General features: G+C 36.3%; 1 protein-coding gene across 1 annotated transcript in view; it reads right to left on the bottom strand.

Moving 5' to 3' along the window:
• Positions 1-25,515, bottom strand: part of cdh4 (cadherin 4, type 1, R-cadherin (retinal)) — a 299,485-nt gene that overhangs the window by 175,942 nt on the left and 98,028 nt on the right. Inside the window, exon 3 of the mRNA XM_048172488.1 lies at positions 3,341-3,364. Within this exon, the coding sequence (XP_048028445.1) occupies positions 3,341-3,364 (24 nt within the window). The remainder of the gene's footprint in view (positions 1-3,340; positions 3,365-25,515) is intronic.

Here is a 25,515-nt window from a genome sequence, read left to right as displayed (position 1 = left end):
GAAATTATTTAATTCAGCAAGGATGCTTTAAATTGATCCAAACACTTTTGACAAATAAAAACCTTTACATTTTCCTCTATACACAGGCCTAGCAACCCAAAAATAAACAAAAGCATATGCCCATTTTAGCAACATAATCAGTGCGTTTATAACTGACCCAAACAAACCAAAATATTCCCATAGTCCCAAAATATAAGAGTAATGGTAGTGAAAAGGACGAACTGAAACAAAAAAAAAGAAGATATAGACGAAAAAAATAAATAAAAATGAGTGAAGAGGTACGCAGAAGCTGACAGTTGTAAAGTTGTTCATTCTGTCATCAAAACCACCGAGTGCAGTCCAGTCCCACACAAAGGCCAAGGACACAGAGTTCTCCTTCATTCACTCTTTCATCTTCATTGCTCTCTCTTACGCTCGCCTCCTTTGCTGCTTTCATTCCTTTAGTTTAAGCCATCAACCGGTATCCATGGCGAAAAATGGAGGGGGCAGTGAGGAGAGAGACAGAGAGAATGAGCCCAACATTCAGCAAAAACACCTATATAAAGTATTGACTTGTTGAGTGTTTGTGTGTATGCAGAGCCAGCATGTCCTATAGGTGATACAGGAGTCAGCTACGGCCTTGGAAGACATGTTAGACAGTCTAGAATAAATGACTAAATCATAATGCTGGATGTGAAAACTCTTCAAGTAAACCATACCAAAAGAGAGCATGTGCTGATCAGATGTAAACTACAACAATAAAGAGCTCAGAATAAAAGTGTACTGTGATTTATTAAATTATTATTATGAGAATATATTAAAAACTGGAAATTTATATTTTAATTATGATGTTATATTTTTAATGTTGTGTTTCCATGTACAGTATATAGGCTATTTAATCCACACCACCATTCAAAAAAGTCTGAGATCAGTAAGATTTTTTGATGTTTTTGAAAGAAGACTTTTATGCTCACCAAGACTGCATTTATTTGATTAAAAATACAGTTAAAAAATACATAACAAAATTACAGTTTTCTATTTTAATATATTTTAAATAAACTTTAAATGGCACATTACTTCATTATTCAGAAATCATTTTAATACGCTAAACTCTAATATAAAAATTTCTTATTATTATCAATGTTGAAAGTCATGATACATTTTTTCAGGATTATTTGATGAATGGAAAGTTCAAAAGAACAGCATTTATTTAAAATAGTATTTTTTTTTTTTTTTTGTTACATTAAAAATATCTTTACTGTCACTTTCCACCAATTTAATGTGTCCTTGCTGAATAAAGTATTAATTTCTTTAAAAAAATAAATAAAATAATATACGCCTTATTTAATGTATTTATAATTGATAATTTATAATAATTAATAAATTAATATTTTTTAATTTATATTATTTTCTCCTCTGCTTTGCCATTACTATTTTCATTTGTCCAAAACCATTTTAATTTTCTGATCAAATTTCTGTTTATTAACTCTTTCCTGGCCAAACATGGAATTTTTCAATATTTATCAGAAAACGCTTCCCTGCCAAACAGAATTTTCCGGCTTTCAGTGTTTTCATTGTTATATGATAGGTGACACTATTACACATCTTCTTAAAGACTACTAAATCTCCTAATCAATATACATGCGAAGAAGATGCAGAAACAAGGGATATCATATGTAATCATATGCATATGCAAAATAATGTGATCACCAAAATTAAACAGCATCTATGTTGTTTTGATCATTGTTCTGAATCCAATCTAGATGTAGTCTTTGACAGAAACGTGATTTTCTCAGCTTTTTGCTCAAAATGCTGCTTTTTTATGAAACTTACCCACATTCAAATGTTGATAAAAAAGAATACATGAAGCTAGAATAAAATGTTTCATTTTCATTACCTAAATTTGGGCCTTACAAATTTAAAGGCCGGGCCTGTGTGCACATATAGTACATACAGCCGTATATATATACGTCTACAGTACATAGTATATACTCAATTATACCTGTAGTTTTGCATATGTTTGTGAGGCATGTGTGTCTGCACCTCAGGTCTAGCCACTTTGAGTTACACTCATGGCTCTCGACAGGAGGGGAGAGTGTGCGCGTGTTTGTGCGAACGCATTCATGTAAAGCAGCCGGAGGAATAATGTCTGCTGTCTAAACAGTGACCATCACCATTACTGTTGTCAGGATGATGTCGTCAACATCTTTCTACATCGCTTCAACCATATGGCCCTTTCTTTCGTTTACACTAACACCACACAAACACAGTAAAAAAAACATTAAATACTAAAATAAAGAAGTTCGCTGGTCCGCAGAGAGTTTTCACATCCTTTTACAGCTATTCAAAGTGCTTGCATGAGCCATATTATTATTATCCATTATGGTGCATTTGCAGAAATCTTGAAGGGCAACGCACTATATGTACCAGCTTACCATCTGACAAAAGATCACTGGCAAAGAAAGTAAAATGTGCTGGCCTGGAAATACAGACCCTGCTGGCCTGCACATATCCTATTCTCGTGCAAAGTGCAGAGTAAACAGAAAAACCGAACCCAGTGCCACGTCTTGTTTCCACAAAGCATTGTGGGCGAGTGTGCTTTGAGTGCAAAACATATACAGCTCGAGTTTAGGACAGGACTGCCCTTTAAGCGCAGACTCTGCAAGGCTTTTTTCCCTCCTTTGTGATCTCTCTCCTTCTTTTAATCTCTGAACGAATGCAGAAATGGTCAGCGCAGGTGTTATTTTCCAGTGGCCCTAGCAGCTCTGCAGGTGGACTATATGCTTGTCACGCAGTCCATTATATCCCGCACATGCGCGATGCTTCCAACGCTCCATTATGGAGGCAATTTTAGGCTCTATAACAGCATAAATTCAATAGCAAAAACATGCAATTTAAAAACTGCCCCCCATGGAGTCAAATGTACATGAAAAAGAGGTCTGTCTATACAGCGACTCCCAGGGCAAGTGCCTCATCTTTGACAAACAGCCAGACCGAACGCGTGTGAACCGTACAATAGAACCGCGAGGGGTGATTGACCGAAGTGAGTCGAGAATGATTGAATGAGCATGCTGGGAAAATGTGGCAGCTCTGAAACTCTGAACAGAATCGAGGGAGCAGAGGTGAGTCTTCAGTAATCACTGACAAAGATTGGGTTCTCAGTGTCAGCCAACAGACCTGAAAGTATGCAAAGTAAATTTCAGGAAAAAAAAATGTACATCTGCTGCCGCAGCGATGCTTCGGTCGGATGGAGTCACGCGGGTTTGTGGACCAACATTGAAAAACAATAATCACATTTGAGATCTGGCATATTCAGAGTCATGCAGAGCTGTATCCGGGAACATATTTCTCAAGTACTCACCATGGCCAGATGACAGCAGGGTATCTACAAGTGAGAGAAATGGAGAGAGATGGTTAGAGGAAGAAAACAACTTTTATACACAAAATAGATATTAGTAAGTACACTCAATCAACAGGATTCAGCACAAAAAACCATGCCAATATGTGCACATAAGGTTGAACATAATGCTTTAAGACACTAGAGACAGATTAGATTTACAATAATTGTGCTATTGTGGCTGGCCAATTGAGTCATTTGAGTCAATTAATTCAAAAACAGATTCATTCAAGTCAAGTAATTTTAATGGAGCGAGTCATTGAATCCTTTATTCAACCATTTTGTTCAAACACACTAATTCATTTAGAAGTGAATCAAATGACTGTTTTTATTAGTCTTTTTAATCATTCATTCAATCAATTCATTCAAACATAGTGATTAATTGAAATGACTGTAAATATATGAGTCATTGAATCATTCATTCATCCAATTTGTTGAAACACAGTGATTCATTTAGGAATGATTCAAATGACTGTCTTTATTAGACTTTTGAATCATTCATTCAAACAATTCATGTAAAAACAAAGATTTATATAAATTACTGTAAATATAAGTGAGCTGTTGAATCATTCACTCAAACAATTTATGAGTTATTAAATCATTCATTCAACCAATTTGTTCAAGCACATCCATTTGTTGAGAAAAGAATCAAGTGATTATCTTCATTCAATCAATCACTTTACGTTCAAAAACACTTAATGACTGTATGAACCACAGAATCATTCATTCAACTGCAATGAAAACACTATGTGTTGCTTGGAGTCGCAAAAGTTGATCCTGCTTTGGCTTTGTTTGGAACTATTTCTGTTAGAGAAGCAAAACTACACAAAGTTTCTGGCAACATTTTTAGTTTTATTAAACCAGTAATGTTAACTTCTTGCCAAATCACAGCCAACATTATTTAACAACAGCACTCTTGCTTGTGTGATAATGCTTAAAAATATAATACTAACAACTGTGAATAACCCTGCGCTTGAATGCTCATACCGTTCTTCCAAGGTTTTCCCCTTTCATTTTTCTTGTATATATTCAGAGTTCCACTTCACTCTCTATGCAAAATAGGAAAGGGGAATTGAATTTTCAATGAGCCAGCTCAACTGACTGCATCTTCTTTGGGTTGAAATACAGTTTTGTCTCAAAGTTCACACATTCCTTTACCTGCGAGTACACAATCCATGTTTCAAAACTTCTGCTTGTGGACAATCACACACATAAACAGACAAAATCCAGAGTGCTGTAGGTCTTCCAAACAATGTTCCTTTATTCTACATGAAAAACAATTTCTCATTTATTCAGTATCTCATCCCCCACTGCTGCGAATTCAGGCAGTTCCTCTCTCCTCCCCAAGGCTTCACGCAGACTCATTGGCACACAATCTGGGCATTTTGGCATGGATGCAGACTCTAACGCAGCGTCTGAACTCTCGCCCATGCCTAAACCTTGTAGCGCTCACCAGGAGATGACTAACAATCACTGTTACGATTTCAGACTCCCAGCACGTATGGGGCAGACTTAGCCAACTGTAAAACATCAAGGAACTTGCTTCTACCCTGAAAGAAACCTTACAAATAAATACTTCCTTCATTTGAATAATGAACTAAGAATCTCTCCTCTGCTGATGATTCATTCGAGATGCCGACACACGTTTAGGTTCAATTAAGCAGCATCTGCCTGAAGAAAATAATTGTATAAAACATTTTCAGCATGCCAAGGACCCACTCAGCCTTTCCTGTCTATACACTGTCTGTTCCCTTGAGTCACGAGCCCCCGTTGTGTTTAAATCACTCTAGCTGGATGACTATACGTGCGCTCTTTCATACATCTTCGAAATGGAAAGGTCATCGCAATTTATTTCTCTCTCTGAAAATACAGATTACTCAGTTTCTTGTTCAATAGTGTTTTCGGTCAATGCCTGCATGCAGCATAAAAAACCCAAACTAAAGCCATTGACAATGTTTCCCATGAACCGTGCAGAACAAGTTCTGCTTTACATCTCGGCATTCAGGTTTTGTAGCAATTTTGACAGAGCCGTGAGGTCTCCAAAGATCCTCTGCAACACATTACTGAGCACATTCTTGTAACAATACAGAGCCAATATAATTAAAAATGTGCTAATGAACAAGCAAATGTACCAAAAAAAAAAAAAAAAGAAAAAAATGAAAGTTTCATATTAAGTGCAGAAGTAATGTTCAATTCTGCTGGGTCTTGTTAAAACAAGCAGAGGGAGACAGAATGAGAAAGAAGACGATGCAAAGAAATATATCTACCAACAAAACACTCCCACAACAAAAAACATGAATAATTCATTGCACAAATGGCAACAAACAACATTCTGTTCCACATGGATTTCTGTATTAATTGGAGTGAGTGTAGTGAGAAGTAGAAATTTCCATGTTTCCTCCAATGTCTTTCTCCCTACTGGAGAGAAAGCCGGAAAGTTAGCTTCATACAAATTAATTAGTTGTCTGATTATGAAAAACAACAATGGACTTTATTGTTTTTGTTTGTTTTGATTAATTATTACTAATGGGTTGCGTGCAGAATAACAATGAGGTAAAACGTTCTTGATTGCTTTAATAAGCCGAAGTGCACTGCTGAGGGTTTAGGTCGTCAAAAGCAATGACAGTGAAAATAAACATCATTCGGGGATTGTTTGCATTATTTGAGCTTCTCTAGAAATGGAACATACATTGTTTTAGTGTTTATTGTCACTATATTGATAGGAGATTTGAACCTGAACCTCTCACATCAACACATGTGTTTGGATCCTTTTTTTCCAATTTGAATAATGTATTCAGCCACAAAAATATCAACTGGATACAAGCCAAATCAGAGTGGAAAAAAACCCACCGTGTTTGCTTTAGTAAATTGCTGTTGTCTATTACTGATTATTTATGTGCAACAGGATTAAGCCAATAATATACTTTACGCAAATATGCCAAAGTAGACGCAACTGAACACCACTGGACATACTAAACGTGTGGAAATAAGCCTCGGTACTCAAGGGGGCAGTAGAGTTTCCTTGAAATGTCTTTGCAACCACACTAAATTGTTGCTAAATTGTCGGACCCTAACCATAACCTTAAACAGTATTATTATACAGTTAGCCAGCTATATAAACATGGACAATTTAAATAATTTGCAAAGCAAGACTCTTTTCAAACTGTTGCTCTGACAGTAGTTGACTTGAAAGAACTGGCCATAGAAGAAAACATTTTCTTAATGCCCAAAATAGTGACCATTGTGGCAACCCTGAAGGTGTGATTACATTCTATATTCAATAGTAATATGTAATGCAATATTAATATGAAGCACAGTTCACACAGAAGTCACTTTCAAACCAAGCAGCTTACTATTGGTCAACATTGCGAATTCATGTGGCAAAATTGGCGATGTGAAATCTGCCTGGGGAAATCTTTCACCCTCACAAAAATCCAGATTGTGTGAATTTCTATTGAAATCACTGGATCATGGCAACAAAGATTCAATGAACAACAGTAAATGTGACTGCACCCTAAGAATGCATTATTTGCATTATAAATTGCCATCTGACACATTTTAGAAAGCCACAACAACTGCATGAAAACATAGCATTTGCGTTTTACGTACCTGCATAGAGTTTATTTCTGGCCTTAAAGGGATAGTTCACCCAAAAATGAAAATTCTGCCTTAATTACTCACCCTTATGTTGTTCCAAACCCATAAGACTTTTGTTAATCTTTGGAACCCAAATGAAGATCTTTTTGATGAAATGTGAGAAATTTCTGTTCCTCCATAGACAGCTACTGTACGCAACTACCACTTTGACCCTTCAAAAAGTTCATAAAGAGATCGTAAACCTAATCCATATGAATTGAGTGGTTTAGTACAAATTTTCTGAAGATAATTGATCATTTTATATGATGAACAGATATATTTTAGGCTTTTATTCACATATAAGCATTGATCAGAGAAGCTCAAACGTGCTGCATAACACATGAGAACAAACCTCATTGGTTCTCACACGAGTCAAGCAAACATGCTTGAGCTTCCGTTTGCCACAACTGATATGTGAATAAAAGCCTAAATTCACAGTTGATGGTCCCCATAGACTTCTATAGTATTTTTTTCCATTCTGTGGAAGTCAATTGGGTCTATCAACTGTTTGGTTACCCACATTCTTTGAAATATCTTCTTTTATGTTCAAATGAAGAAATAAACTCATACAGGTTTGGAACAACTTAAAGGGTGATTAAATGATGACAGCATTTTCATCTGTGGGTGAACTATCGCTTTAACTAGCCTAACCAGCACTGTTTTTGCTGGTGAACTCTAAGAAAAGTCATGCTGGTCTTTTCCACAGTGTAGGCTTTATGTTATCTATCTTGTAAACCCGGCAGAGTTTGATCTTGAGGATCTAGCTTTAGTCAGGATAAAGTGAAGATGGAAGTACAAACCATCTTCTGAACTGAAGTCCAAAGTGACCAAAGAATATCACTTTCAATCTAAGGATGTCTCAGTATGTCTGGAGCCTCCATGCATAATCCCATATCTCTAAACCTTTGCAGTTGTGGGCGCAGCCTCTCACTGTCATGTGACACACCATAAAAGAGGTAATATCCTGTAGGTGTGACATGGTTAAATCCAGCCACGTGCAACCATAGAGCAGATCAGGAGGATTTCACACATTCAGAGAGGTAATCGAAAAGAGTCTCCACAAACATACACACACACATGGCAGAGGTAACGGAACAACAGAGGGATGCACGTACAGCACAAACAGATTGTAAGGGTAATTCAATTTCCTGCTGCAGCGCTGAGGCTCAAATGGTCTCCATCAGTGGTTCAATCAGCGGCTGGTTCTGTAATTTCCCCAGCTGGACTCTCACCTCGTCTCACGCATTGAAGGGATGCACCCGGGCCAGCGCTGATACTCCACCAAAATACTAAAGTACAGAACTAGCACTTTAGATGATACAGTAGAATGCTGTAATAATGCACAGCACATGGTCCGTTAAACCTGTTGTTGCTAAACAAAGGAAGATACACCGGTAACACTTTACAATAAGGTTCATTGGTTAACATTAGTTAACTACATTAGTTAACATGAACTAATAATGAACTGCACCTATACAGCATTTATTAATCATTGTTTACGTTAATTTCAACATTTACTAATACATTATTAAAATCTTGTTAACATTAGTTAATGCACTGTGAACTAACATGAACAAACAATGAACAACTGTATTTTTATTAACTAACATTAACAAAGATTAGTAAATACAGTAACAAATGTATTGCTCATGGTTAATTAATACATTAACTAATGTTTAACTAATGAACCATATTGTAAAATGTTACCGATACAGCTTTTACAACACAGCTAAAGGAATAGTGTTGAAAATGACCTTTGCAAAAGTGTAATACTAAAGTGCTGAAGATTTGTAGCAACTACACAAGCATTATTTTTTACCACATTTTCAAAGAGAGGCATACTGTCTGGTCTTATTTCCATCAAGAGGTGCATCATTGTTTGGTCAAGATCTTCTATTGACAATGCAAGAGTCAAGCACTCTGTAAAGTCTACTCCAGCACATCCCAAAGACTTTCAATTAATTTAAGGTCTGGACTCAGAGGTGCCAATTCATGTGTGAAAATGATTCTTAATCTTCATCCTCCCTCCCAACCATTCTTTCACAATTTGAGTCTTATGAATCTTGACTCTTGTCATCCTGGAATATAGCCATGGTGTGTCTTACTACATGGTTGTTTAAGAAATGAAAAGCTATACACAGTCCATCAATTAGGGTTGGAAGAACTCTTGCCTTTCTGGATTACAATCCGCCATCAAAATGATAAGTTTAATTATTTCAGCTGCTGTGAGAAAAGGCTATAAATGATCCGCTACCAACAGTGTCCTCACGTGATAAAACTAGCCTGGGACTAGCCTGGGACTCCTTCCTTTCTGTTTACAGACGTGACGTAATGATGCACAAAGGAACTGCTGCATGCTCAAATTTCCCGCGGAAATCCACCATGTCGCTCTTATTAAAAAACATTATTACAAGCTTACCGTTGTGAATCGAGCTAAGATAATGAGATGTATTTACAGTGTTGTATGTACTTGCTCAAAAATTGATTTTGGATCATTTTTAACCAAAAACGTTACGGACTGCAGCTTTAAAGTCAAACAGTGACTTTTTTTTTTTTTGGCCTGGCATAATATACATACATATTTTATAAGGTTTTATAAGGAATTATAAGGTTCTATCTGACATTTTTGTCAAAATAGATTAACTTATTTACTAGGATGTATCAATACATATCACGATACTGAACTCACAATATGATATTACTGCGATACTCCAAGACATATGGTAAAAGGATAACAAAAAATTTACTGTAGATTAAAATGCTAAATTTGGTATTACATTGGGGTGGAAATGAATAGGCTTGCTAATCCAATGCACAGGACAATGTTGATACCAGAATAAAAATATTCAGGATTTTAACACTGAAACACAGATTTATTTTAGATGAATATGTTTGCATTCTGTCACTGACTAGATATATTTAAAATAATGTAGGCCAGTTTTTACTGATACCATAAGACATTGGCATTATCAGGACCACAAATATTCCCCCATTGCATTATTATACATTATATTCAACAGCGGACTGGTCCGCGATAGACGTCTGCTTTCAAATGGTCCCCTGTGTATCTGTGTAAGCGCTTGGTGAAGAGCTTCATTGATGACTATTTAAAACGTTTTTGAAGCACTGATCATTGAAGCCAATCACAGACATATCTGACGAGCCGTAAACACAATGGCCAATCAGAGGTGTTTGCGAATCTGATCAACAGCGCTCAAAGCATCACATCAGACGTGGTACCGAAGTTGGTACTTTTGACAACTCAAGTAGTATTGACTGTAAACTTGAATTTTTTCTCACACAGTAATTTTCATTTTAGGTGAGCTATGTACAACACATACTGTCACTATCCACGATATTGTTGCATATTGTATTGCGATATATTGTTACACAATATATTGTTACACCCCAATTACCACATTATGTCATATTCTTTTTTTAAATTGCATATTTTTTCAGACTTTTACTTTTTCTAGAAAACAAAAAGGGTCTATCCACAAAGGAGTATGGAGTGCAAAAACTTTGAAGCTCAATATGTCAAAACTGCTCAGAATGCAGATAGAACCTTATAATTCCAAGGTGGTGAATTATGTTTAATACAACAAAACTCAACAGTAATGAGATTAACAAGTTAAAAACACAAATTCCAGATCACTAAAGTATTCTAGAAGATAGCCAAACTTCTCTAGTGTAAATGAAACCAGCCCTACTGGTTTAGTCCCTATTAGTCAATTCCTGCATCCTGCATTTCAGGCAAAAAAAAAAAAAAAAAAAAGGTATAGGGAGTTTTATTGTTGTTCTTAGGGTGGGGAGTCTCTCTCTGTATTTACATGAACATCAGTGTCTGGAAAATGTAAAATAGGTAGCTGAAATATTCCATTTATAAAAGGATTAAATTGCTACATCACAGTGCAAAAGCACAGTTTTAGCTACATGAACAGAAGATTCAACAAGGACTGCAAATTTACAAAATTACAAAGAGGTGAGGAGTCATTCCAGCAAGCAGAACTGAAAATGAAAAATGATTACAATGCCACATGTATGGTGCCACAGGGGTAAAAAGTTTCTAACAGCATAGAAGTTTTATTCTATGTTATAAAACCGGTTCCAACTTTGGAATCATGGGGTTGTGCGTTTCACCGCTCACTGCTCTGTATAGCTCATTAAAAACTGCTGTAGTCTATCATTTCACCAAATGCTTTCACATTTGAAGCTAATTTGTGCTGAAATACTACATCACATACTGTAATAACCTGTTTTAATCGGTAAGCTGCATAGAGACTATACTATTAAAAGCCTTATGGTCAAATTTGACATTGTGATTCTCAGCACAAAGGCCTAACTAGACACAACTGGTGCTGATCCAGACTTTTGGATTCAATAACTTCTGCAAAATTAAGAGAACATAGACGTCCGACCATATGGCTCGCTGATTTTTGGACGAAAGTAAGCATAAATTCTTGCAAGGCTAAGATGCTCATAATATGCCTGCTTTGTCAGGAGCAAATTAATGCCATGCTGGAAAGATATTATTCTTTTTTGGGTAAGAAACTGCTGATGAACAATATTTATGAGTAAATCAACTGAACCTCATGTTATTAAGTTTCATCTATGAATGCAATATCACGCTCCCTTAGTGCAGTTTTCAGGATCTAAGAAAAACATGAGATAAGAGATACATTTTCTTGCATCAGTGTTGACTGGTGGCCAGAAATGTTTCCTCATCTCAAAATATTTTTTTATGTTTTGATGTCCATACTGCACATCAACGCATTTTGGTAACACCGCACAAAATATTTTTCCTCATTTTTATATGCAGGCCATGTTTGTTTTTATCAGAGTGTTCTATATATGTGTATCATCAACTAATTAGAAATGAAGGGTAGTCAGACACAGTTTGTGGCTCCCCCTACGCTAATGTCACGAACAGAGGGGGGAGGAGGAATCTAAAAATCATTGTTGGTGCCAAACCAGCACTGACTGAGGCAGATTTTTTTTTTTTTAAAGCAGTGCCCTTTGTGCTGTTTAAGAATAGAGAGATGAAAAGAGAAAAATGCATCTATGTGTTTGAAAGGTATTTTGGTAGCTATGTCAGTAAAGAATGAGCTCAAAGAAAAGGAGGTAAACAGTGCATTTACAAACACTGCAACATAAATTCTCTTGACTACCAACAGAGAGAGATCTCCAAGGGCTAGTAGGGGGCCAACAGCTTCATCAGCAGATTTTGTTATACATAATCATTGAATTGTTTTTCACTCGTTGCCTGCTGTTCTGACAAACATTAAAAATTGGATGAGAGTCACTAGTTCTGCAGTCATATATCTTACTGTCACACTGTTATTTTAAGTTACCTATCAAGTAAAGTGGATGATTTTGTATTTATCCACTGCACCACACCACTTATGCTGCTTTTACATATAAAACGACCAAGGCTGGTAATTAACACTTAAAAAAAGTCTAGTTCCCCATTAAAAAAAAAAAAAAAAAAAAAAAAAAAAAAAAATATATATATATATATATATATATATATATATATATATATTTATAACTTTATATGTGTATATAAATAACAATAATGTGTCGATATTTTATATTAAATATATATTCTAATATATAATAATAATAATAATAATAATTAAACAAATAATTCTAAATAAATCTTAATTTTTATTATAATTTTATTAAACAACACTGTATAGATATTTTATATTGTAATATATCTTAATAATAAAAATAATAATTAAAATTTTTGGATTTTTTGTAAGATTATTATGTTATGACACAGTTTAAGTTATTGTCATTTTTTTTTACCATTTTTTTTTTTTAAACTATAGCGAATAAACTGTGATAATGTGTGAAATGTTGAAAGCGTCCAAATAAATTTTGGTTTGACTGTAATTCAACATCATCATCATAAACGTATCATATTTTTCTTATCATTATTAATTATAAGACAATTCATCCATTAGTCCGAACTGATTTTACTGAAAGGCGGATGTTAAGTACACAGTAAAAAATGACCATGATTTTAACAGTAAAAGACTGTAGAAATGCTGCGGTGAAAAACAATTGGTAACAGAAACATTGGTTACAGAAAGTTTCTGTACTATATACGGGGAATAACTGTAATAGATCTAACGGTACATTTAATGTAATTTTACGGTAAAATACCATTAAATTCACAGTTTTTGGAAGTGAAAAATAACAATTCATTGTAAAATTTACAGTGAAAAACCGTAAATTGACATTCCCACAATTCCCTGCGTGACACTTCACATTTGATATATTTTCATTGAAATAACTCTGTTTCTTCTTAGTTTTTCTCATTTTTTTCTAATCAGTTATGTTCATTAGGGTTTTATGTTACATTTAATGTTGTTAAATTAATGTTTATTGCATTTTTAAAATTTCATGCATGTTACCATGATGGTGTTTAGTGTGTGTGTGAATGACACTGTGTGCACCTTCTATATGTTAGTATTGTCCTCCTCAGCTTGTGGAAAAGCTGCTTGTGATGAACTTTGATTCATCATGTGACTCTTATCACCACTGTGTTTGGTGACTGTCAGTGTATTATAAAGGTACAAAACAGATATTAGTATCATATCATTTGGTTGGTAAATTAACATTATATCAGTTAATGAAATACGTTATTATACCATAAATTTAACAGATTTTTTTTTTTTTTACGTTGCTACTGTATTTTTTACGGTAAAGTTCTGGCAACCACAGCTGCCGTTTTTTTACCGTAAATTTTACTGGGATTTTTTTTACAGTGTAGGCACTAGGCATGCTACAATAGACTGGTGAAGGTATGACATCAGAAGCCGGAAGTCTAATTTGCCGCATTTTAAGCCAGCCAAGCAAAACAAAACTCTTAAAATATAATGATCATCTCCCAAATCATGAAGCAATGTGTGAACTTCTCAAATTAGGGAGGAAATATCTCCCGGTTAAATTGGTTGCTACGGTTGATCGTCAGCACTTCATTATCTTCATCACAGCGATGAGTTAGTGCTCAAAGTAAAACAAAGACACAGTGTCTCTGCGGTGGGTATGTTTAGGGCCCACAGTCAGTAAACGATTGCACATACATGTATATTCAGTCTTATTTCTGCGTCTCTCAGTCACTTTCTCTCTCCCTGCCCCGTCTTTTCTCTCTTCCTTCATCATGCAGTCGGAGCCTGTGGGCACAGTGTGGGAGATAGTGCAGTAAGCTCTCCTCTCCTCTCTCTAATCTCATTTCCCACTGCCTGGATTAAACAAATGTCTGTCATTACCGCTCACTGGTGGAGGGGAGGAGGGTTTAGGGTCCACAGGAGCGGCAGAGAAAAAGGGAGGGCGGGAGTGACAGAACGGCAGAGAGAGAGAGACAGGGAAATGGAAAATAAAATAACTGGAAGAAAAAAGCGAGAGCAGGTACTAAAGAGACCATCAAATGAGGGACCCAGGGAGATAGCGAGAAATTGAGACAAAATAAGAGCAAGTGATGGAGCGGGTGAGTGAGAGGGAGATATTTCCAGAGCAGTCTTCTCTAACCTTCAACAAACCGCTCACTCTAACTGCCCACAGATGGGCTGCAGCCATAACAGGACTAAACACCACTGAATAGAGCCGCACAATATTGAAAAAACAAGGACATTGCAATATATACTTTTTCTGCCATATATAGTGCAATATGAAGAAATACAGGATTGTTCTGCAGATGACTTGAATAGCTATGTGTTATAAAAGAATTAATCATTCTAGAATGAGTGGCGTGATTTTATTTATTTAAAATTTGAAATTACTCTTTACAAGAATTTACACAAACCTCTTTCATTAATCATAAAGCGAACAGTTATATATATATATACACACACTGTAAACCCTAATGCTCAAAATACTTAATTGTATTTTACTTAACATACTTAACAGTTAAATTAACTGTTATGAGTATTTAGAACTTTCTTTTTCTTTTGAGTTCACAACAAGATATTTTAAAGGTGTCGTAGAATGCATTTTCAAAAGATGTAATTTAAGTCTAAGGTGTCGCCTGAATGTGTCTGTGAAGTTTCAGCTCAAAATACTAAATAGATTTATTTTTTTTTATTTTTTATTTTTTAACTGCCTATTTTGGGGCATCATTAAATATGTGCCGATTCAGCATGCGGCCCCTTTAAATTCTCGTGCTCCCCGCCCCCAAACTCGCGATTGCCTTAAACAGCATAAACAAAGTTCACACAGCTAATATAACCCTCAAAATGGATCTTTTCGTCATACAACATGTCTAATCACGTAAGTATGGTATTTATTTGGATGTTTACATTTGATTTTGAATGAGTTTGATGGTGTTCCGTGGCTAAAGCTAACATTACACACTGTTGGAGAGATTTATAAAGAATGTTTATGTTGTGTTTATGAATTATATAGACTGCAAGAAAAATGAAAATAACGACAGTCTTGTCTCTGTGAATACAGTAAGAAACGATGGTAACTTTAACCACATTTAACAGTACATTAGCAACATGCTAACGAAACATTTAGAAAGACAATTTACAAATATCACTAAAAATATCATGTTATCATAGATCATGTCAGTTATTATTGCACCATCTGCCATTTTTCGCTATTGTCCTTGCTTGCTTACCTAGTCTGATGATTCAGCTGTGCACATCCAGACGTCCTGCCCTTGAACATGAGCTGGCATATGCAAATATTGGGGGCGTACATATTAATGATCCCGACTGTTACGTAACAGTCGGTGTTATGTTGAGATTCACCTGTTCTTCAGAGGTCTTTCAAAACAAATGAGATTTATATAAGAAGGAGAAAACAATGGTGTTTGAGACTCACTGTATGTCATTTCCATGTACTGAACTCTTGTTATTCAAATATGCCGAGGTAAATTCAATTTTAAATTCTGTGGCACCTTTAAGTAAACTGAACTGTTTTATTGTTTTGAGTTGTATGAAATAATTTCTTTTAATTTAGACTAACTTAAGTTTAACTGAAACTAGGCTGGGATTTCTATTTCCCAGCATGCTTTGTCCATGGCACTCGAAAGGGAGAGTAATGTTTTGTTATGGTAATTTAGAAGAGTTTCTGTTAATGTGGGTTTTTAGAGAGTTACCATCATGGTGACAAGTGGTACATGCGGCTTGGTTTGAGAGCAGGTAAGTTACATGTTTTAAGTTGCTGTACTCATTCAGTAAATGTTATACCATGCTATTGTTAACATGTTAGCAAATTAGCAAGTTGCTGTTTTCTGAATTTTTTATCAGGGTTTACAATGAAGTAAATAACTCATTTGATTTGGAATACCTCAAAATAAAAAAGTTAATTAACTAAATATTTTATGTTAATTGCTATAAAAGGGTATAAGTTAGCTAACTCAGTACTTCAAGTTAGGAGCAATTATCATGCATGAGTACTACAAACTTAAAACCTGATAGTTCTGCTTACTTAAAATTGGGAACATCATAACTTTTTTGATTAATTCAGTATAAAATAATAATTGTATAAATAATAATTTTTATTGCGATTATTAATATATCAAACAAAATAAGAAATGTATTGTAATATTGTAACTATAATATTGTAAACTGTATAAAACAAGAAATCAAGTATTTAAATACAGCTGCAAGCAGCGACGATGGGCCCAAGCCCCGGCTCCATTGCTACCCCAGTGCAGTGGCTTGAGGAAACCTTTGCATGGTGGGCAACATACAATCTTAATTTAATTTAAATCAAACAATGATTTTACACAATATGAGACACTTCCTCTTTCCCTTTTTTGTCATTACTTTAATCCCTCACCATGGCAACACTGTTCGAGATATTCTATAATTACAATTTAGCATTTTCAATCTAAAGCATCTCTTGAATCTCCAAAAAATCCATGTTCAAACCAAAATATTTGACTTCCTGTTGATCGGAGCCCCTCCTCCTTGCCCTTTGCCCATATGTACTGGCCGACAACTTTGACGTGTATGTCGAATTTCATGCAATTTGAAGCATGCTAAGAGCCTCAAAAACACCCAAGAATATTATAAAAGTTTGACGTGTTTCCATGGCAACAGTACTTAAGATATCAATAATCCTTTCACAGGTCTACCATCTGCCATGTCTTGACATTATTCTGATGAAGTCTGAAGTGAATTGGGTAAAAATAAGAGGAGCGATTTCAGAGCATTTTGAAAGTCACTTCATGTTGCCAGGTGGTGGCGCTATGACTTTGACTCACAATAGTCACATCCATGTGATCGGCCTCCTACAACGAACACACAGCTGAAGTTTAATCAAAATCAGTTAATGTATGCAGAAGTTATAACACACTTCCTGTTTCCCTTTTCTCACCATAAATTAGTTTCAACGCTACGGCCAAACCATTTGAGATATCAAAAATCCGCTCGCAATTTAGCATCCTCAATGTCTTGACTTCATGCTGACCGAGTTTGTTGGTGATCGGATGATTCCCCTAGGACAGGGGTGTCCAAACTCGGTCCTGAAGGACCACTGTCCTGCAGAGTTTAGCTCCAACTTACCACAACACACCTGCTTGGAAGTTTCCTGTATGCCTATAAACCTTGATTAGCTGGTTCAGGTGTGTTTCATTGGGGTTGGAGCTAAACTCTCCAGGACAGTGGCCCTCCAGGAGCAGGACTGGACACCCCTGCCCTAGGAGAAGTATATCAAATTCCAGAGCATGCGTTTTTCAAACAACCCCAAATAGCCAAATTCCTGTTGGGCTGGCGTACGTGAGATCTATAACTGTATGAAGTTTGGCTACTGTAGATGAAAAGGGGTGTGCTACAGAGGCTCTCAAATACAACCATATAAAAGGGTGTGCCACAGAGCCCCCCGGCCCTTATGGCCAACGATTCCTACATGTGTGCAAAGTTTTAAGAGATTTGAGGATGATAAGGGACTGTAAGAATTTTTTTTTCTTTTTTTTCCCCTAAAGAAAACAATAGGACCTTCATCCTTTCAGGGCTTGGCACATCACATAGTACAACTGTAAAAAATGTGCCGGGATTCGGCAAATGGATGTAAACACTGCCAAATTCAGAGTAAAGCTTGGCACTTATGTGGGCAAATCATGGCCTGATGAAGCACTGTATCATGGGCTGCACGCGTGTGAAAAGCAGTGTCATTCTGGAGGTGGTTGCACATTTATTTATTTAATTAAATCGCAGTCTGCTCGATTTTAAAATCACATTAAGCCACATCACACCATATCAATTTTATTTCGATAAATCGTGCAGCCCTAGCACTGAATGGAAAAAGAGACCGATACGAAGAAGAAGAGGTGACAGCAAGACAGAGCGCGAAACGACAGCCCCCCCCCCCCCCCGTCGCTAAGAAAAATTGCCAGCGTGTGGTAACAGTGCATCAGAAGACCCAGTGGCAAGCCTTCCACCATCATCAACCAATCCAATGTCTTTTTCATTGAAAAGAAAGCAACTCTCCCACTATCAGCACATAAAGAGCGGTTATACACTCAAGGTACACCTAAAGCCCAAAGGGGGTCCGTTCCACTGCGTCTATAGTTCGCTTGGGGTTCATTTCAACATTACCGTCCCCTTTTCACCTCCGGTCTGTTTACAGCCCGCTGGCAAGAGACGTTGTCAATCCTGATAGAGTTTATATTCCATATTTCAAAACAGACATTTAGATCCACAAAGGGCCCATTGAGGCTGAAATGGTGTGAATCTATTTCACCACAGGGAGGGGGCGGGTGGTATAACGTGGTCGCGTTCGTCCTTCCCGCCTCTGTCTGGTTTATTACACCGCACCTGACTGGCTGGAGGTCCCGGTTGATGGACCTTTAAGTATTTAGGACTACGAGAGCAGAAATAATTTCCCTCCGAGGGAACGCTCGCTCCAGGTCAGTGAAAGGTAGTCTGACCGCGTATGACTCACAAGTGGTTTTCTTTTCTGCAGCATTCCAAACATAATGGCCTGTGAAACCAGAAGGAGACACGGAAGCGGAATCATTCGACTTTATTTCGCTATTCAGAACTCGTCGGGAGGTCTAATCAGTGGTAATCTCGTCAACGAAATTACTGACAAAAATGTTTGTTGACAAATGTTTTTTTGTCGGTGATAACAAAGAATTTTAGCATGCCTTTGACAAATATGGTGAGAAAAAACAACACTGAAAGATATTAAAGGAAAAAAATAGAAGTGTTGTCATCATTTACTCGCCCCCATGCCATTCTAACTCAGTAACATTTTCTTGCTTCTCTGAAACACAAAACATCTTACGCAGAATGTCCTTAGGCAGATGTCTATACAATCAAAGTGGATAGGGATTTAAAATGCCAAGCACCAAAAAAAAACCACAAAAAAGCACCATAAAAGTGACATATATTATATTATATTATATTATATTATATTATATTATATTATATTATATTATATTATATTATATTATATTATATTATATTATATTATATTTTGCTTTCATTTTTTCAATGCATTCTTAAACGAAGCTATAATACTGTTCAAAAGTTTAGGGTCGGTAAGATATTTTTAAAAGAGGTCTCTTATGCTTACCACGGCTGCATTTATTTGTTAAAAAACTTGTGCATGCAAGTTTATCTCTTCAGAAAACCTTATTCTAATTATACCATACATACCAGAAGAAGAAAAAAAAGTTCAACTGTAGTGTTATGATACATTTTTGTCTTTTTTGGAGCTTGCAATTTAAAATCCCCAAGCGTCAATGAATGGAAAAGCTGCCTTAGGACATTTCTCATTTGTGTTTCACAGAAAAAAGAAAATAATACTGGGTTAGAATGGCATAGAATGAGTAAATGATGGCAATGCTTTCATTTCAGGAATTGCCTTTGACGATGCACAAACAGTGTTTTTAAAGATAAAATATAGAAACCACTGATCCAAATAATCCAATCATAGCATGTTGCGTATTGATTCACTTGATCTGAAAGAGCTGAACACCAGTGAACTCATCCGTTCTGATTAGTTTACTCAAACACATCCTTTATACAGTATGATATTAAATTGCCTATAACCACAACATAAACATGAAATTACAATTTATATGCAATACTACATCTACATTAACAATAAATGCATGGATGAACTCACACATTCTGACTACCATATAACTTAGTTCATCTCACACTGTGAATACATTGTTGCAGTAACAACACACTACATACAGTATAATGCAATATGCAGAACACAGAAAATTATGTTTGATTATGATTTTATACAATAGAACAAGACCTTAATATTTTAGGCACAGTATTGTCAGGGTTATGTTTAAGGCTGTTTAGCCTCATTGTATTTTGGTTTCGTTACCTGTCATTGTAAGTTCCCATAGTCGTTAAGGAGTTAAACATCATCTGTTCCCTGTTCTGTTGATTATTCCCCCTTGTATATATAATGCCTCAATTCCACCGAGTGGTACGGTACAGAACAGTTCAATACAGTACGTTTCCACTGTCAGAAGTTGTGAATGGTACCTTAATTTCCGTACCACTTTTTTGGGACCTTTCTGTTGGGGTACCTACCTAGCACAATAGTCCTATACAAAAGAGTGGAGCTATACTCACTGCAGAACATTGATTGGTTGACAGAGAACTTGCACGTGCTACAAGGGGAATGACAACACAAGAGGCACCATTTTTTAATAAAGTTGAAACACAATACCATTTCTTCCAGTGACAAACAGCCACATGCCAAGAAACAAGATCTGCTGTATGTCCTCCATTGTTGTTCACTGTGTCGCTTTCGTCTTCGCGCAAGAATGACATTGATCGCTAGTTTCCGGCATACACCACGCCTATCAAGTAAGGGTACTGTTGGTGGTGGAAACGCAAGCCGGATCAGAGTTTACCATCCCGAAACGTACTGAACTTTCCTGTACTGCTTGGTGGAAATGAGGCATAAGCCTTCAGTTCATTCAGTTATTTGTTTGGTCTTGTTTATGTTTAGGTGGTTGTGTTTTTCCATGATTTCCCTGCATGGTTATTATTAGATTGTGAAATAAAAATTTTCTGTTTATTCTCCTACGTCATACCTTCATTACAGCCAACAAGTATTGCCAGTTACCTGGTTTATTTGTGCTCCGTGAATGAAAGTATATCCAAACAAAGCCGCATCAGAAAAATTGTACCGCACCGACCAACATGCAGTAGCGGTTTTGTTCTTGAATCAAGAGGTTTTGCTAAGAGCAAATCACTTGAGTGAATCATTCAATGACAAATTCATGTTTTGTTCTTAAATGAATCAGCATTTTGAATGAATAACTGGCATGAAGATATAATAATGAATATCCTGAATAATAATAATATCCTCATGCTGTTATTTTTATTATTATGCTTTAATAAATGTTTACCTATAGACCCCTTAAAAGTTTGTAAACATTGCAACATTTCCTGGTGGGCGGGGCTTAGCTGGAGGCAAAAAGAGACGTTGGACTCAATGTTGACAAGCGTAAGCTAGCATGTTTTAGGAGGGATTTATTAAACATAGATGCAGAAGAAGGTTCAGAACTGTCCGAATATGTACTGCCACTGACTCTGCGGGACCGTGACAGCTATTTTTGTAAATTAACTTACGTTTTGGATATTTCCTAGACAACATATGAATTACTTTCGGGTGGTTCGGGGAATTTTGTCAAGGCTTATTGTCTAATGTAACCTAACGCTGGGTTAACTATGATTATGGCTAGCAATGTGGATTATTTTAAGAGACCATTCAAAGGATGGCACACACATCTATCGCTGTATGTTTGTTTAACATTTAAGCTAGCTAGTGCGCTGAAAGTTGGCGACTTTTCACCTATAAAACAGAAACTTGCTGATTTGTACTAGATAAAACCAACACACCATTACATATGCATCGATTATTTTACCTGATATGAAATGTGCACTGCAAACACGAGTATTATTTATGATCGTCTCCGTCCAGTCTGTACGCCGTATTGCATTCAACCACAATTATCTTTTTGATTTCTGTGAAGGAATGTCTGCCGGGATCTGGTAAAACTTTAGTTTTGAACCAAAAGTCCTGTTCCTTCTATTCTGGCAGCCAAAAACACAACAAGACGACATTTTAAAGTCAAAACCTCAAACTTTTAGCGTGCCTGCTATGAGTTCTTATTTATGTTTTGCCACCAGCTAGAGCGGTGACGTCACAGTGACGTAGGCGATTAAGGGGTCTATACAGTCGGTTACATGCTTAGCCTATATCATTTGGCACATTATCAACTAAAATTCTGTTTTTGTCGACTAAATTATGACATTTCAAAGTAAAAATGCACAAAATATTGACTAAATTTACAGGTGAAAAAACTAAAACACAACAACAGCAAAAAAACAAAAAAAAACTAATCAGGATGTGCAGGCCAACTAAGTACAGACTTTCTGATCTCGCTAAAAAGGCAGAGACAAACACACAAGCCACTAGCAATGAGGCATCTCAAACGTCCTTCTGAAAACTTTACCGAAACCCATTTAACAAGTACTGGAGGCAACGTCGCACCGATCTACTCCATATGTTCACAACGCCACATCTAATTCTTTATCTTCAGGCCTGATTCATTGATTGTGGGATCCTGTTCCTCCGATGTTCTCCTCCCTGCTCTCTTTCAGTTAGCGCCTCCTCTTAAATGGCTAGAAATCCATTGCCCTGCTTGTGCCTGTCCCAACGGGCTCTGCACTGATTTTAATGAACAGGATGGAGTGGATGAAGAGAAAGAGAGAGCAAGAGAAAGAGCTGCAGGCTGCAGAAAGATCGTTAGAGCTTTAAGCTCCATTTCAAGACCTCCCTTCTGAGGTCTTGCGGCTCTCGCTTTCTGTCTTTCTCACTGGTCATGATGAAAGTGCAACAGAAGTGCTGAATACGAAGAGCAATTTGGAGAACAGAAGCGGAAAACAAAAGCCGTGAGTAGCCCAAGGGCACTACATTGGCCTTTGAGCAGGGCAGCAGTTCATACTTTTAACACAGCTTCTTCAGATCTAAACTGTGCATGTTTAAAAAAAAAAAAAAAAAACAAGAAGTGACGATCTTTGTCAAAGTGTGGAAATTCAAAACATTGTGTTTCAAAACACAAATGCAATTTGTTACAGAAAAGAAACTGCCAGGATAAGTACAACTCAAAATAACTCAAACATGTGGGAACTGCAAATATAAAAGGACCGAAGAATTTCAATGCATGACTCAATGAAACCCTTACAACCACTTAAGATTGTCCACTTTGGATGGATAAAGGAAATGATTCAAGATTCACATTATTCAATAAGAGCTATGCGATTCAACAAGAACAAAGTATTGTATAAGGGAGAACCTACAGTAAACATGTAGCGCTCATTCACTATGGCAATATCAGTTGTTCTGAGCATGTGTAATTCAATCCTCTGCCACAACTTATTTGAATAAGAGTGATAGTGCGAACAAAACAAAACAAATCATGTCTTTTAAAGGATTAGTTCACTTTAAAATGAAAATTACCCCAAGCTTTACTCATCCTCAAGCCATTCTAGGTGTATACTTTCTTCTTTCTGATGAACACAATCGGAGTTATATTAATAAATATCCTGATGCATCTAAGCTTTATAATGGCAGTGAATGGGACCAATGAGTATGAAGCTGAAGAAAGTGCATCCATCCATCATAAACGTACTACATGGCTCCAGGGGTTAATAAAGGCCTTCTGAAGAGAAGTGATGCATTTGTGTAAGAAAAATATCCATATTTAACAAGTTATAAAGTAAAATAACTGGGTTCCACCAGACCACCTTCCGTATTCAACTTATGTAAAAAGTGTAATGCCTCTAGCAGTTCAAAACACTACGTCCTACAGCTTCTGTTTTTTTTTTGTAAGTTACATACGGATGGCGTTACACTTTCTTTGGAAGTTGAATACGGAAGGTGGTCTGGTGGAAGCTAGATATTTTACTTTATAACTTGTTAAATATGGATATTTTTCTTACAAAAACGCATTGCTTCGCTTCAGAAGCTTTTATTTACCCCACCTGGGTTTACACTCTTCAAGTTTTAAGTTTATTGATATACGTTATTTTCCATATCTACTTGTTTGTTTTGCTTAGTGTGCTTAGTAGCCTATACAGTAGAGTCTGATGTTGTGTTAAAGGCTGTGTATTTATAATAGACTACAAGGATGTGTCTAGTGTTTGACTACGTTTTGACTAATAACAGTATACATACACATATATATATAAAAATAAAATATTGAGCTATATGTGCATTAACGTTAAATCACATCCATACTGATAATCCGAAAAACAGCACAACTGCGATATTTGATAATGCTTTCATACAATAGAACAAGACCTTAAAGGTGCCCTAGAATCAAAAATTGAATTTACCTTGACATAGTTAAATAATTAGAGTTCAGTACATGGAAATGACATACAGTGAGTCTCAAACACCATTGTTTCCTCCTACTTGTGTAAATCTCATTTGTTTAAAAGACCTCCGGAAAACAGGCGAATCGCAACATAACACCGACTGTTACGTAACAGTCGGGATCATTAATATGTACGCCCCCAATATTTGCATATGTTCAAGGCATTAGACAAATGCAGGCAGTATTAACGTCTGGATCTGTGCACAGCTGAATCATCAGACTAGGTAAGCAAGCAAGGACAATAGCGAAAAATGGCAGCTGGAGCGATAATAACTGACATGATCCATGATAACATGATATTTTTAGTGATATTTGTGAATTGTCTTTCTAAATGTTTCATTAGCATGTTGCTAATGTACTGTTAAATGTGGTTAAAGTTACCATCGTTTCTTACTGTATTCACGGAGAAAAGAGAGCTGTCGCTATTTTCATTTTTAAACACTTGCAGTATGTATAATGCATAAACACATCTTCATTCTTTATAAATCTCTCCAACAGTGTGTAATGTTAGCTTTAGCCACGGAGCACTATCAAACTCATTCAGAATCAAATGTAAACATCCAAATAAATACTATACTCACATGATCCAAAGCATGCATGCAGCATGCATGACACACATCTTGTAAAGATCCATTTGAGAGTTATATTAGCTGTGTGAACTTTGTTTATGCACTGTTTTATAGTCAAGAGCTCGGGGGGGCAGGGAGCGCGAGATTTAAAGGGGCCGCAGCCTGAATCGGTGCATAGTTAATGATGCCCCAAAATAGGCAGTTAAAAAAATTAATTAAAAAAAATGTATGGGGTATTTTGAGCTGAAACTTCACAGACACATTCATGGGGACACCTTAGACTTATATTATATCTTGTGAAAGAACGTTCTAGGGCACTTTTAATATTGAGCAACTTACATTTTAGACAAATTGCAAGTTACCTGGTTTGTTTTTGCTCAGTTAAATATGAAATATTTTCAAAAAAAGCTGCTACAGAAACATTGTGCGTCTCTAACCAACACGCAGTAGTAGTGTTTTGTTCCTGAATGAAACAGCGGCTTTGAATGAATCGCTTGAGTAAATGATTCAATGACCCATTCATGTTTCGTTCCTGAATGAATCTAAAT

Source organism: Megalobrama amblycephala, linkage group LG21 (genome assembly GCF_018812025.1).
Source record: "Megalobrama amblycephala isolate DHTTF-2021 linkage group LG21, ASM1881202v1, whole genome shotgun sequence".
Lineage (NCBI taxonomy): Eukaryota > Metazoa > Chordata > Actinopteri > Cypriniformes > Xenocyprididae > Megalobrama > Megalobrama amblycephala.
This window is presented reverse-complemented; position numbering and strand designations above follow the sequence as displayed.